The 15,097-nt window shown below is 44.1% G+C and overlaps 1 protein-coding gene across 5 annotated transcripts in view; it reads right to left on the bottom strand.

Annotated features, from left to right (window-relative positions):
- Positions 1-11,486, bottom strand: part of ATP8A1 (ATPase phospholipid transporting 8A1) — a 165,481-nt gene extending 153,995 nt beyond the window's left edge. For 4 of the 5 annotated variants that reach the window (XM_075261481.1, XM_075261466.1, XM_075261473.1 and 1 more), the window contains exons 1-2: positions 11,240-11,486; positions 10,311-10,410 (exon numbers count right to left, since the gene is read on the bottom strand). In XM_075261481.1, coding sequence (XP_075117582.1) covers positions 10,311-10,359 — 49 coding nt within the window. In that variant the 5' untranslated portion in view covers positions 10,360-10,410; positions 11,240-11,486. Of the gene's footprint in view, positions 1-10,310; positions 10,411-10,511; positions 10,560-11,239 lie in introns of those variants that run through there. The other variant, XM_075261459.1, reaches the window with a different exon arrangement.
- Between the last annotated feature and the right edge of the window lie 3,611 nt (positions 11,487-15,097).

Consider the following 15,097-nt stretch of genomic DNA (forward strand, 5'->3'; position numbering starts at 1 on the left):
TTACTAGGGGACCCAGCGATGGGGCCTCCAGCAAACAGATACTTATTCGCTATCCATAGGACAAGTGATAGGTGTCTGTAACTGGACAACCCCTTAAATGGCACCTGTTGGAGGAAGCTGTCTAAGCAATGACTGACCCACAGGATAGAGCTATGTAGTCAATGACTGATCCACAGGATAGAGCAATCTAGTCAATGACTGATGCACAACATAGTGTCTAAGCATTAACGTCCAACCACTGGGACCCCCAACGAAGAGGGGAACCGGAACAAAAGTGAATGAAGCACCAGAGTATTTACATGCCCAGCACTCCATTCACTTCAATGGGACTGCCTGAACCAGTGAAACAATCACTCACAGGGAGGATAAAGGAAGACATTTGTTTCCCCCATTACTACAGGTGCCAGTGGTCTTGACCCCCAATAATCTGACACCTCCTCTATTCTGTATGAGACGAAATCTAAATCAAATCTTTCAATGTTTTTTTTTTTTTATTTTGCTTTCTGAGAGAACATATTACATTGCACCAACATCAAGGAGGTGCATTGTGATATCTTATCACCAACATCAAGCAAAAAGGTCAAGTTAAACTTTGCTACAACTACAGGTCAACCAATGGCAGTAGATGGGCAGCTTTATTCCGGCTGGATACGAGCTCATGGGCAAACCCTTAAAGGAGTCACCAAAGCATTTTGTTTCTACTCATTCTACTCTTCGCACCTCTGACACCTCCACATCTTGGAAGGGTCAAACAGAAAGCTTTCAGTCTACACCTACTGTATGAGACAGAGGGTTTTGATGTACATGGCATAGCCAAAACCTATGATATACATAGAGATGAAGTTTGGGTGTCAAATATGGTGTATGATGCCAAGCCGAACTAAAGCGAAGGACCCTTAAGTCAAGAGAAAAAAAAAAAATGGCGTGTTTGCCATTGCCAAAAATCTCAATTCCTACAAAAGTAAATATGTAATAATAAACTGTACATACAATATCTATATATGGTATAATACATAATAATAACAACAAGATTTTGGACCCGAGTCCCGTTTTTCCGGCACTGACTTCAACTCCCCAGCCGGGTATTTACTCCCCACTGGTTCACACCGCAGAGAAGAGACGGGTGATGATTTCCTATCCATCAGGTCTACAACCAATATGAGTTGTAGGAATAACCTTGACAATACTTAAGCTTCTGAGCCAAAGGGAAAATACAATCAAAGTGGGAAAGATTTGTCTTAGAAGCAATAAAAGAGAACAGAAGGAGGTTGTCAGACAGCGTGATGTGATAAGACGTCTGGATACTAATATACAGCATTTTATAAACTAAAGACTAATGGAAACTTCACAAAGTATTCCAATCACATTTACAATGTATTACTAGAGTTCAAGAGGTGGTACCGGATCAGAAATTCTGTATTTGGCTGCTTAAGTTTCATAACAGCGCCACAGCTGTCCACAGGGTGTGTCTGGTACTGCATTTTAGCCTCATTTACTTCAATGAGTAATTGTTATAACAGCCAACCAATGTACAGTTGTAGTGTTGCAGTTCTTTGGGGGTTTTTTTACCCTATATAATCCCTTTAATTCCATGACCACGTGATGTATATGTAAGTTGCCTAGATGTGGCCCTTAACCCTATGCCATTGCACTGTATATGTACACTGGGTCAGGTGCCCAGCTGCCTGAGGCTTCTCTCGAGGAGAAGATACAAGTGGTTTATAAGAGTTTTTGTCTTCTCTGTTGCAGCGCACACAGCTCTCAATGACTGTTATGCAGTGGAAATGCCACTGCCTCCACTGGACCCTGCAATCACGTAATTGTGAAGTGCCAACAGCTTAGCTCTCAATGACTGTTATGCAGTGGAGATGTCACTGCCTCCACTGGACCCTGAAATCATGTAATAGAAGTTCACACAGCTTAGCTCTCAATGACTGTTATGCAGTGGAAATGTCACTGCCTCCACTGGACCCTGCAATCATGTAATTGTGAAGTGCACACAGCTTAGCTCTCAATGACTGTTATGCAGTGGAGATGCCACTGCCTCCACTGGACCCTGCAATCATGTAATTGTGAAGTGCACACAGCTTAGCTCTCAATGACTGTTATGCAGTGGAAATATCACTGCCTGCACTGGACCCTGCAATCACATAATTGTGAAGTGCCCACAGCTTAGCTCTCAATGACTGTTATGCAGTGAAAATGCCACTGCCTCCACTGGACCCTGCAATCATGTAATTGTGAAGTGCACACAGCTTAGCGCTTAATGACTGTTATACAGTGGAAATGCCACTGCCTCCACTGGACCCTGCAATCACGTAATTGTGACGTGCCCACAGCATACCAGAGTTGTAGAGTTTTAGCAGATCCAGATCACCTTTGCCAGTGATTAATGTGCCAACAGGGGACTACTTTCCCCTGTGATGGTATGTTTACACAGAGGAATAGGGAGCTCATCTCGAGGCAGACTCCACCTCAAAATCATCTCCAAATACCGCCTGAAAACTGTCCTTAATGGGAGGCAGTGATGGACACTTCTTTCTTCAGTCTGCTCATAACCAGGACGTGAGGCTGAGGCTTGTTACGTCCTATTGTATAGCAGGCTAGCCAGCACAAAACCACTGTCAGGAAGCCAAGACTCAGCTTTGTTGCGGATTCCATAGGAATGGTATTTGGAGAGAAACTTGAGGCAATAGACTGCCTCAGAATCCTCTCCAAATTCCTCAGTGTGGACAGACCCTAAATAGGTTTTTGCTGTCTGCTTGAAAAATCGTACATCTTTGTGAACGGACACTTAAGGAAAGACACGGACGGTAAAAGAACGCACCCGATGTCCCATTAAATCAATGCAAAATGTAACGGACAAAGCTAGTGTCCGATGCTAATGTCCGCACAAGATTTTGCGCCGACATTAGCATCGGACACTAGCTGTCGGACACAGACGGTAGTGTGAACGCCCCCTAAGTAAAGCAGCGCATAATACTAAATGTACAGGGACTGCTCATGCTCATAGAATAATCTATGGCAAATCCAACATTTATTAATAGGAGGATCTGTGTCAGAAATCCAATCCAGCCCCTTAAATGTCACTGCTCTGGTGGAAGTGCACTAGGATTAGACCGACATAAAGGGGTTGTCTGGTTTCTTTAAAAAAAAAAAAGAAAATAAATAACGAAAAAAGAAAAAGGATTGGGGTCCTTTGTAGTCCTTGTCTTGAATCTGCCTGGTTTTCCATTGATAAATTAAGACTGGACATTCCCTTTGATGGGGATAGGACCATGATGGACATTTTTCCCCGCTTATTTGCAGCAGTGGCCGCTGTTCACACAGTCCATCAGCAAAACAGTGTACAGTACTACAGGCGCTGCAGTGCAGAAGGATGGTCCTTACTGACTGTCAGAAACACCCGCTTTAAAATAAAACTATAAAATCATATATGTAAATCATACCTTTGCATGCACGCTGGGCGGTGATGCACGATCCAACGTCATCTTCTGGAACGCCTACCTCTTCTTTCTTCTTCTTTCGGCGACGCCATCCGGTCCTGGCTCTTCCCCGGCTTCATCTTCATCTGATTCCGGCGGTTCAAATCCGATTGGTTGAAATCCGATGCGTGCGCAGTAGCGCTCCTTCCGGAGCTACTGCACACACTCTGGCGGCACTGCCATTGAGAAAAATGGTGCCGGAGTGTACGCATTAAATCCGGAGGGAGCGCTACTGCGCACGGGCCAGATTTCAACCAATCGTATTTGAACCACCAGGAGAAGATAAAGATGAAGCCGGGGAAGAGCCAGGACCAGAGGGCGTCGCCGAAAGAAGAAGAAAGAAGAGGTAGGCGTGCCAGAAGATGACGTCGATTTGTGCACGACTGCCCCCCGTGCACGCAAAGGTATGATTTACATATATGTTTTTATAGCTTAAATTTTAAAATATGACCACACCAAAATATGGAAAGCTGTGACTGGATGCCGGTACAGTGAACCAGCATCCAGTCGCGCACTCCGCTCCGGATTAGGCCCAAATGAATGTTGCGAGGCGAATCCACCTGAAACAATGAGCACCTTGCTTCTTTTTCTGGGAGCTGGCTCCTGGAAAAAAAAAAGAACTGACCGGCTCCTATTGATTTCAATGGGAGCCGTCTTTTTGGTCAGGATTTTGAGGTGGATATGGCCTCAAAGTCCTGACCAAAAAACCCCGTGTGAACTTACCCTTATTATACAGGCCTATCTCTGAGACCCGGGCTAATCCTTGCTACACTGGTCCCTAATCTCATTCTCCCTCTAGGAACTGACCCAAGTGCGGGAATGAGATAATTCAGTAAAATTGCTCCAAAGAGGTAAGCGGCGACGTCCTCGCTGCGCCAAAAAGCTCATTTACATATTGACAAAAACAGCAATTTCTCAGCAACGAACTAATAGTGTCAAAGACAACAAGACGCTGTAACAAGGTGCCAAGAACTACATGGCGAACCTTCCGCATAGAACTCCACAAGTCTTTGCATCAGCGTTCCGGAATATATACCGTTAAATTTCCAACCATCTTGAGGATTTTATTTTTAACACTTTAACACCTCGGCTTGTCATGTGCCAGAGAATGTGTAACTGGAGCACTTACGTAAGAGGTGCGAGCTAGCGCCCGGGACTATTTATTCTTCATTATCTGCAGCTATAGCAGAGAGAAAATGAATGTCAGGGCACAATGCGGAGTAGACAGAGATGGCACAACCTTTACTGCATCCAGCTATCATAATACATCACATCATGGACCGCCTGGCATCACAGGATGGCTATTATTATACAGGCAGCTCTCATCAAGCTGTGCAATGCCAGCCGAGTCCATAGAAAGCAGACCGGCTCCTATATTATCCCTCTCGGATGTGGCTCATCCAGCGATCCCGGGTACCTACATGTATTTTCTCACACTCGGTGGGCACTTAATACATATGGAAATGAAGATATGTCAATAGACAGTACAAAAACCAAATCTGCACTACGTTTGGGTGCAGTGGTCCTTACCCTGCATGATACTCCTAAGATTTCAAGTGCAGGGACATATAAAAGATGTTGTAAAGGCCTCAAATTGGTGCCACCTGCATGGCATAGGTTACCTCATAGCTCCAGGGAATAGGAACTGGCAAGAGTGTTTGCATAATATGCAAAAGTGAAAGGAGCCTTCGCACAGACAGGGCTTCAGTTCTACATCGACGCCTTGCACTACGTGGAAATACTGTACAATCCATAGGCATCTGGGCTGTCGAAGTTTTGGAATAGAGACGTATCAAGCATGCAGGGGTCTTTGCTCTGATGCAGGTAGTGCAACGCTCTTTGTACTCTAGAACAAACTCAGAAGGGGTTAATGAAATAAGCAGTGACCTTTGTTTTTAATCCATTCTATGCCCAGGATGAGAAATGGACCAGCTTTTTTTTGGAAGCTTTTTTTGGACCTTGCCAAGCTTTTTTTGGAGCTTTTTTTTTTCTTTTTTTCTTTTAAAAACAGCTTAAAAAAAAGCCAGGCTGTTTTCCCCTCCTGTAAAGTGAATGGGCTGAAAAAACCGCATCGCTTTTTTTCCGCGCAGTTTTTGCAAAAAAGCATCGCTTATTTTTGCAAAAAAAGCGTGCGGTTTTCGCCTCCCATTCACTTCTATTGCTTTCTTCAGGCGGAAAACACCTGAAGAAAGGTCATGTCGATTCTTTTTCTCTGCTAGCAGTCTACATAGACTAACATTGTATGGAGGAGGATTATGACGTGGATTCCGCTGTCAAAATCCTCCTCCATGTTCCCATGTGATCTAGCCCTTATATAGCAAGCTTACGTCGTCCATATTAGTTTATGAAGGGGGGATTAGAAAAGACACTCAAATAGCTTCTGGTGTTTCACTCTGCTATTCCTTGCGTGTTTAACACTACGGGGTTGTAGATAAGAGGCTACTAATGCACAGAATGGGGATATAAATTAATTATCCAGCAAGATAATCCTACTCACTCCCTCTTTGCTCCATACAGCTCTACAGGTGAGGCTGAATAAAGACTAAAATAAGATAAGATAAGATATTCCTTTAATAGTCCCACAATGGGGAAATTTCAGTGATACAGTTTCATAGACGGTACAGTAGTGTATAACAAGAGAGAGACACATAGAAGCTCATGGCAGATAGAGAAATCCTAGGAATCAGAGCAACTAAAAAAGAAAGAAACACAGACACACTGCAGGATCATTTAGTTCTCTGTGCGGATTGATGTTAATAATAATAATTATAATAAAAATAAGTGGTACTCTGTTCCTTCTGCCACCCAGATACTTACCAGGTCCCTGCTGGTCTCTACTTTCTCATCCTGTCTCAGAACACCAGGAAATACCTACTCAACCAAACACTGGCCGAGGTGGCGGGGTCACCACTGCGGCCTGTGATTGGCTGCGACTAAAAAGCACAGACCAGCAGTACCCTGATAAACATCAAATTGGCAGAGGGATTGCCGAGAGGAGCATTGAATCTTTTATGTTCTTAATTTAATAGGAGTCCAGGATTAGAAAAGGACCTGCTTTTTATCAAAAAAAAAAAATCACACCATGGAGTCTGGTATTACATCCTCATTCAATATCAGACACTACAAGAGTGGAAAAACCAGAAAAAAAAAAAAAGATGCAAAAATGGACCGCCATTAAAAAACGGACCAATTTGCCCATTTTTTCAAGGTCCTAGAAACAGCCAGTGTTGTGTGAATAAGGCCTTAGTGTAATACAGGTAATTGAGACCGGGCCACAACGCAGATGCAAATAGGGCGGCAGGCGGTATTACTGCACAACAGTTTCCAAACTGAGTAATAGTCACACAATTTTGTATCCAAGCATCAATTTTACCGACAAAACTATACAAGCATCTACTGTTTACCCGCAGTATCATGTAACTAGAGATGAGCCAACACTGTTTGGATCAGCCGATCCGAACAGCACGGTCCATAGAAATGAATGGATGCACCTGGTACTTCCGCTTTGACGTCGGCCGGCCGCTTAACCCCCCGCGTGCCGGCTACGTCCATTCATTTCTATGCGAGCGTGCTGTTCGGATCGGCTGCTCCGAACAGTACTCGCTCATCTCTAGTAACCATTACCAATCAACTTAAAATCCGTCCCAAACGGCGCCAAACTGCACACTGGCTGCATCATAACCAACCTCAAAATGTAGTGCTCAAGTACCAGGGAAGGGAAAACTGCGCCGTCGGAAGATCATTTGTTAGTAAGTGCCATGTCCACAGGCTGTACAATGACACGAGGTCAGTGAAATCCAGAGGCCATGCATGTACCCCAACACTAACCCACGAGTAAGCGAGATCAGACGCCAAAGTTTTAATACACCGGGGGAGATGCAGCATAACAAAACTAGCGCCAATCCTATTACAGCATTCATTTTCTAAACCTGGTATCTGTTGCTTGCTACGGTTTTCCTGCAGTAGTTTTGATAAATCGCCACAGTGTATACGGGACATTACAAGTGCCTTACAACGTCTTGAGAAAATTCGTCCTCTCATTATATCACGCTGTGTTAAAAGCGCAGTCAGACAAAGCCTGATACACTGCAGTATCAAATAGCAATCATTGAACGCGGAGTCAGCCGGCGGAGAGATAAGGAACGCGAGCCCTGGATTCACCACGTACAGAGGAATCTGAAGTGTCATAGGAACACAATGATAAACCATTACTAGCGAGTAAAAGCAATTTCCAGTGACCCAAACTACATACACATCACCACTATATCCCATGTACTAGAGAACAGGATGTAAAAAGACATGAAAACATGATCTTATTGCGTGATCTGCAATACACAGTGACATAAAACATAGGACCGAAATCCTACAATATTAGACGGGGGGCATCTGCATATGGTACAGAGCGTGACTGTAATTGTATGGACTATACAGTAGGTTACCTGCAATCTTATAGGAAAGCTCAAATGTGTCATGGTTGTATCAGCACTGTTACAGCATCCCATCTTAAAGGGATTGGCCAGGATTTTTTTTTTTTTTTCATGGCCTGTTCTTAGGCTAGGCTATGAATATCTGATCAGTGGGTGTGCTGACTGGCAGCGCCTCCAGGGATCAGCTGTTCCAAGCCAATTCTGACAGCAGTAGTAGACACAGCACGGAGCCAGAAGCAGTTGGACCTGGTCCCTGTATAGCAGCGACGATTGAGTACTGCACTGATGTTAAAGGGGTATTCCCATGTATAGAATTATTTTAAAATTTGTAGATAATTAAAGGGTTAAACATTTTTGCAAATATAAGTCATTAAACATTTCGCAGTTTTAAAGATTTTCTCTAAATATCTGTGGTCTTGATCGGTTGCCAGCGCATACTACCATGAATGCAGGAACCTTCTAAGGTCAGAAAATCCGCCATGATGTCCTTATTGTGGCCGGGATATCTTCAGATACATGTAGTGTCCCTGTTACAATAAGAAAATCATAGCTGGGTTCCTGACAAGTCCCAGACCATAGAAAGTTTCTGCATTAGTGGTCACAACCATTGGCAACCGATCAAGAAAACAGACTGTCACCGCTAAGAAAGTTAGAGAAAATCTTTAAAACTTTGCAGAATTTTTAATTACTTATATTTGCAAAAATGTTTAACTTTTAATTATCTACAAATATAGATATGATTATGTACATGGGAGTACCCCGAGTATCAGTATTGGGCCATTATAGAGGGCATGTAAGCAACTCTTTCTGGGTCCGTGCTGTCTACAGTAAAGGAATTGGTAACAGCCTCAAACCGCTGATCCATGCAGGGCAGTCTGTTGGCACTCCCACCGATCAGACAGGCCATACGAAAAATTCCTAGCCAATCTGTTCAATAACAGAAGGTACCAAACCCCCTCTCACAACAACCTTGAGTAGTATTCACTTTTATGGGACTTCTAAGAATAGCCAACGTTGCCCGCTCTCCTTCATGTGCAGTCACATCTCCATTCCCAGAAGCCATGAGAAGACCACTGTTCTCCAAACAGATGAGTTCCTACATCTAGCACACATTCATGTACCAGGAACAGTGCCACCGCTATCCAATGGTTCTGTCTGGTACTGCCCCATTGAAAGTGAATGGATCTGATCTGTAGTACTTGACACAACCCATGGAGAGTTGTGACTCTGTTTCCAGGACAAAGCTCACAAGTTTTCATGGATGGTGCTACAGCCCGTTTAAAAGGGTTTTCCAGCCAGATAAAATGGATAGCCTCTCCTCAATATCAGATCAGCGGGCGCGCAGTCTGCTCCAGATTAGGCCCAATGAATGGGCCTAGTCGTGAGTGTCTTCAGGCGGATTCGCAAGGCGAGATGCCTGAAGAATGAGCATGTCACTTCTTTTTTCCAGGAGCCGGAACAAATGGAACAAACTGACCGGCTTCCATTGATTTCAATGGGAGCCGTCTTTTTGGTCAGGATTTTGAGGCGGATACGGCCTTAAAATCCTGACCAAAACACCCCGTGTGAACTTGGCCTCCCTGTTTCACTCCATACAAGCACTTGTGGGATGTTAGTAAAGCGGCTTAGCTGATTGGCTGCAGCAGTCACATACTGGGGACCGATGACATCACTGCTAGACATGACAGGTACTCAATACGTGACCACTGAGGCAAGTAATTAACTGCACTGTCGCCAGCTGCTTCACATCCGCTCCGGCCAGACATGGAATGGAACAGGGCACCCGGATAGGTTTTTTTTCTTTTCCATTTTAACCCCCCAGTTTTTCTAGAATATCCATTTAGGCTGAGGCCCCAAGTGGAAACACAAGATTTTTTGCATATTCTACTGCGGGCTACAGACTCCAAAGCCAGGAGTGGCTTAAGCAGAAGTATAAGATCTTCCTATACATTTCCCATTCCTTTTGTAGCCAAAGTATGGCTTTGGATCTAAAAAAAAAAAAAAAAAAAAAAAACGCAGCAAAATCTGCAAAAATAAAAATTGCAGAAAAGCTGCTTTTTAGTTGCAGATTTTGCTGCGTTTTTTTTTTTTTTTTGGCTAAATTTGCTAAGTTCACAGCAAAAAAAAAAAAAAAAAAAAAAAAGCAGATTTTTCGCAACTTGGGTCCTTAGCCTCAACATCTTCAAGAGTAGCACCCGAGGCGTTAGATGCAGCAGGGCACAGCTCGCTGATACACTACCATGCTATACCGGTGATTTCACATATAATGCATCAGTATAGCAAATAATTATTCTACTATATAGCAGATCTGAGTCGGTCATCTGTACGTCTAGAACGGAAGGCTTGGCACTAGTAATTACTAGAATATAAGTGAAATAATAGATCATTAAGTACTCACCCCCAGCCCTAGACCGTAAGTCAGCTACAGTGGTCTGGACAGTGGACATGTTGATGGTGGATGATGATGCTTTTCAGTCCTTGTAACACTCAAACCTAACCTGAAAAACACAAGAGGAAATAAAATAATTATACAAATAGAACGAGACAAGATATACACATCACTACGTATGCAGATATTGATGATATGGGGCTCAGGTACCTCCTGAGCAGAGAGAAGACGGCTATACAGCGGGTGCAGGCGAGTCAGTAGTATAGACAGGATGGCAGTAAATACACCGCTAACAAGTAAGCGGCATAGGAGAAAAAAACATAATGCAATAGAAAAACAAGATAATTACAGAGTATCGCTCAAAAGGGAGGAGAAATTATGTCACCCCATAAAGTGGCTGATACCGAAATGAAGATGTGAATGAGGCAATAGCGTCTGCAGCTCAGAGAGCGCCAGATGTGACAGGCAAACCGTACACACCGGGCTGGATGAGATTTACAGGGCTCTCGAGAGGTCGGGGGGAAATGACAAGAGGCATTGTGCCATCAGATGATACTCCATGGAGGGGTTAATTAGCGATCGCCGAGGGTCTGCACTCTGCGCAGGATATAGAGGGGTGCAAGGCATTTGGGAGGTGGGCGATCAGTACAATACATCGTAAATAATCTGTTTTTCGGATGCGATAGCGATTTTCCGTAGGACTTGGATTATTGATCATGTGAAGAATGTAAGGAATGATCGATCCTAAAGGCGACAGTAATTACATGTATCGATTTTGGCAGATGGTATCGGATCAGAATCATCCCAGGGACCGGCTATGAAATAGTTAAGTCTGTGGTGGGCAAAGAGGAAGTGTGAATGAGAGACAGGGGCACAGCAGTATGAATGAATGCACATGATCTCACAGATGGGAAATAGGGGAGGGGGCTTAGCAGTACCAGAGGAGCAGGGCCGGAGGTCTAGATGTGGTGCCCACTGTCACTTCACGGCTCCAGGGCTTCCAGCACAGCGAACCCTCCGCAGTCCATCAGTCTGGAGCTCCTCCTGCCCAGCTCAGGCCAAATCTTCGTATCACCAATCCCCTCCTCTATGTATTGACATGTGTACCCTGCTACCAGCAGACCCCACCAGGGAGCGCCCCGGAACACGTCCTCCTCACGGCTGCTCCGAGCACTACTGAAGGCTCAGCAGCCTGGCCGCCCGCTCCCTGCTTGGAGCGTACCATTACACACAAAGGGGGGACACACTTCCGCCACAGTCAAAAAAATAATAAAAACGATAGAATGCGTGGCCACGTCGCGATATAAAGCAATATTTATAGGGAATCTATAATTAATTATGTGGTTGAGAGAAGTATATTACACTTTGAGCCTTAAAGTAATGCCGTCTTGTCACCGGTCACCCCCGTAGGGGTCATGTTTGCTATGTTCCGGCTCTGTATCGCGGCCAGTAGCAGTCACTAGCGCCAGTGACAGGCTGAGTACAGTGCGGGCTTTACAGTCATTAATTTATTAGTCTATTGTGCCTCACATCCCCGCCTGAAACACTGGCCTGTCTGTGTAATGTGCTCAGCTCTGCAGTCTGTACTAGGGGGCGCCACATGTCCGACTATCATCTGTCCTGCAACTTTTCACTTCTCTTCTTCATTTTATAGTAACTTCCGCAGAGAAATCAATGGAAATGTCGCAACTAGTGCTAGAACTGGATGTGACCAATCACTGAGCTTGATTTAGCTTCCACCTTGCACTCGAAAAATGAAAGCTGGAATCTGATTGGTTGGTAAATCAAATGTAGAATAGGGGACGGGGCAGAATCCAGTGCAAAAAATCCACCTCACATTCATTCATGGGGGACAAATGCTTAAAGGGGTTGTCCAATAACAGACGCTTTAAGTGTGATATTGTGGGGGTCCGACTACCCAGCAATGACGACAATGCAGGACTGCATTCACTGCTATGGGGCTATTGGGACTCGCCTGTGTTTAGGAGATAAGTTTCTATAATGGAACAACCCCAATTTTGCTTTTTAGATTGATGTCTAGGTAAACGGCCATCCCATGGACATCTGTTTTTGCAATTGTTAAACGGAACTGCTAAACGATGTAAAAACACCACATGGATGGACGCTAAGGCCGGGTTCAGACACGGTTTTTTGGTCCGAAAGTGGAGGCCACCTCAGGTTCCGGAGGAAAAAACGGCTAGCCGCTCCTGGATGCCGGTGCAGTGCATTGGCTTCCAGTCGCGGCATTCCGCTCCGGACTAGGCCCAAATGAATGCACCTAGTCGGGAGGGAGGTGTCGCAAGGCAAATCCACCTGAAGAAAGAGCATGTCGTTTCTTTTTTATTTGCAGAAAAAGGAAATGACCGGCTCCCGTTGATTTCAAAGGGAGGTGGTTTTTTGAGCAGGATTTTGACACTGATTCCATGTCAAAATCCTGACCAAAAAACCGTGTCTTAAACCGGCCTTAGAATGCGTTCACATTTGCATCGGAGTCTGAAACCAGAAGACAAAAAAGTCCTGCAGGGACAACTTTTTTTGTGCACTGGTTTCAGTTTTAAAAAATGGCCACCCACCTGTTCTGGAGCTCCAGAGATAGCTCAAGTAACATAGTTGCTATGTCCAGTGCTCCCTCTAAAGTGAATGGGAGCACTGACCACCACCAGGCACGCCTAAATTCAATCTGGCTGCAGTCAGGCTGAATGTGCAGTGTGTAACAGGTCTTCCCCTTTAATTCTTAGAGTACTAGGGCGCATAAAGTGCTATATGGAAAATGGGGGCTCCTAGCTTTTTCTGAATGCTGATTAAATTCATTACAGCTGAATTCATTTCAGTGTAGGAAAAGTGGGGTAAATGTTGGCAGAAGTATTGCAGTATGGGGTTTTATTTTCTGAGAATGAGTGAAAATTGTGATGTCTTGAATTTGGGACATAAAATAGACCAAATCTGTAAGTCTTGGAGACAACCGAATACAGATGTAGCCATCGCCAAATGAATTGGTGAGGTTTGCTGCTGATCTAGGCATGCACTACGTGAAGCACAATTTTCTCCGACCCCCTGCAGGCAGCAGAATAGCTTATCCATGAAATGGTCCTCTCTCTAGAATACCCAATGTTACCGTGAAGCTGATCCATATCACACATGGGTAGGTCGGGGGCCCCGTTGGCACAATGTGGTGTCTATGAATGGCAGTTGACCCCTAACGTTGGCCAAATAGCACATTATGTATGAGTATGTAAGGATCCTTTGAAAGATACCCGGAAACAAATTTGTCCAGGTGTTTCGATAACTGATATAGAGGTATATGGGTGTTATGGAAACAGCGTAGCTTGCTCTGCTCTGTGGGGCTTATGAAATAGCAGAATTTCTATGAATGCTTCTGTAACTCCCATAGAAATAAATTGGGTTAGAAAACCGGTCCCAAGATGATTGTCTATAAAATGATGGTAGTCTCATGTTGGAAGCTGTAGTGGATGGTGGAGCCTCAAAGTCAAAAGTTCAACACATTGTTACCCTTTTGCTTGTCAGTGTAGGTTAAAAGGGATATTTACTCTTCCCTATACGCTAAAAAATTGACGTACATAGGAATAATTGTGATTCCCTGGTGCAACAAACTTACTATAGCTTACATAGAAAACTGGCGTGAGTTATATAGGAAATCTACACCAGCTCCTCACAGGTGTGGACTTCCATTCTGATGCATAGAAGTGCCCTTAAATTATTAAGAGGCCTGCTTCTGGTGTTGTATGAAAGAGGGGATTCTCATAGTGGTAGAATTGCAACCTTTCAGTGATAAGAATCCTCTCTTTCATATGACACCAGAAGCAAGTTTCTACATTTTATAATACCTGAGGTATAACCGATTGAAGTTATAACCCTCACCCTTATTTTCCCAAATCCATCCGTGGTACACAATGATAAGCAGAATAGAGTCCTCAATAGAGCAGCAAGGGAAAGTATAAAGAAAAGCAGGATTTCACAGGAAGGAGCCAAAATGTGTTAATAAAGTACATTAGAAACTTTATTAAGGGTGCTCTATCCGCAAAATTATGCCTGAATAGCATTTAAAAAGGCTATTCAGGCACCACTAATCTTATTTTAACCCCCCCCACATTTTAAAATAATACCCTAAAAACGATTATTCAAATGATACTTACAGTGCACAGTGGGCGGTTGTGCACTGTCGGACGTCATCTTGCTGTTACGCCTTCCTCTTCTTTCTTCTTCCAGCGACATCCTCCTGTCCTGGCTCTTCCACGCCTTGATCTTCTGTTCTTCTGGCGGGTTGTGTTCAAATCCCGCACGTGCGCAGTATTGCTCCCTCCAGAGTGCTACTGCGCATGCTCCAGCAGCATTTTTGTTGTAGTTCTAATTATCATTAGAACTACGTGAGCATACTGCGCAAACTTCTTCATTCCGGAAGAAAAGAAGATCAAGGCGTGGAAGAGCGAGGACAGGAGGACGTCGCTGGAAGAAGAAAGAAGAGGAAGGCGAGACAGCAAGATGACGTCCGACAATGCACGACAGCCCACTGTGCACGGGTAAGTATCATTTGAATAATCGTTTTTAGGGTATTATTTTAAAACGGGGTGGGGGGGAGTTTAAAATAAGATTAACGGGGCCTAAATAGCCTTTTTAAAGGCTATTCAGGCATATGTGGGGCTCATACACCATAATTTTGCTGATAGAGCCCCTTTAATGACACAAATGGAATATCAAAAGTTGGTTGAAAGTTTAGTTACACTTTAAGGGAATTGTCTAGCCCCAAATATTTAAAACATCAGAAAATAGGTTAAAGG

This window comes from Leptodactylus fuscus, chromosome 1, assembly GCF_031893055.1.
Source record: "Leptodactylus fuscus isolate aLepFus1 chromosome 1, aLepFus1.hap2, whole genome shotgun sequence".
NCBI lineage: Eukaryota > Metazoa > Chordata > Amphibia > Anura > Leptodactylidae > Leptodactylus > Leptodactylus fuscus.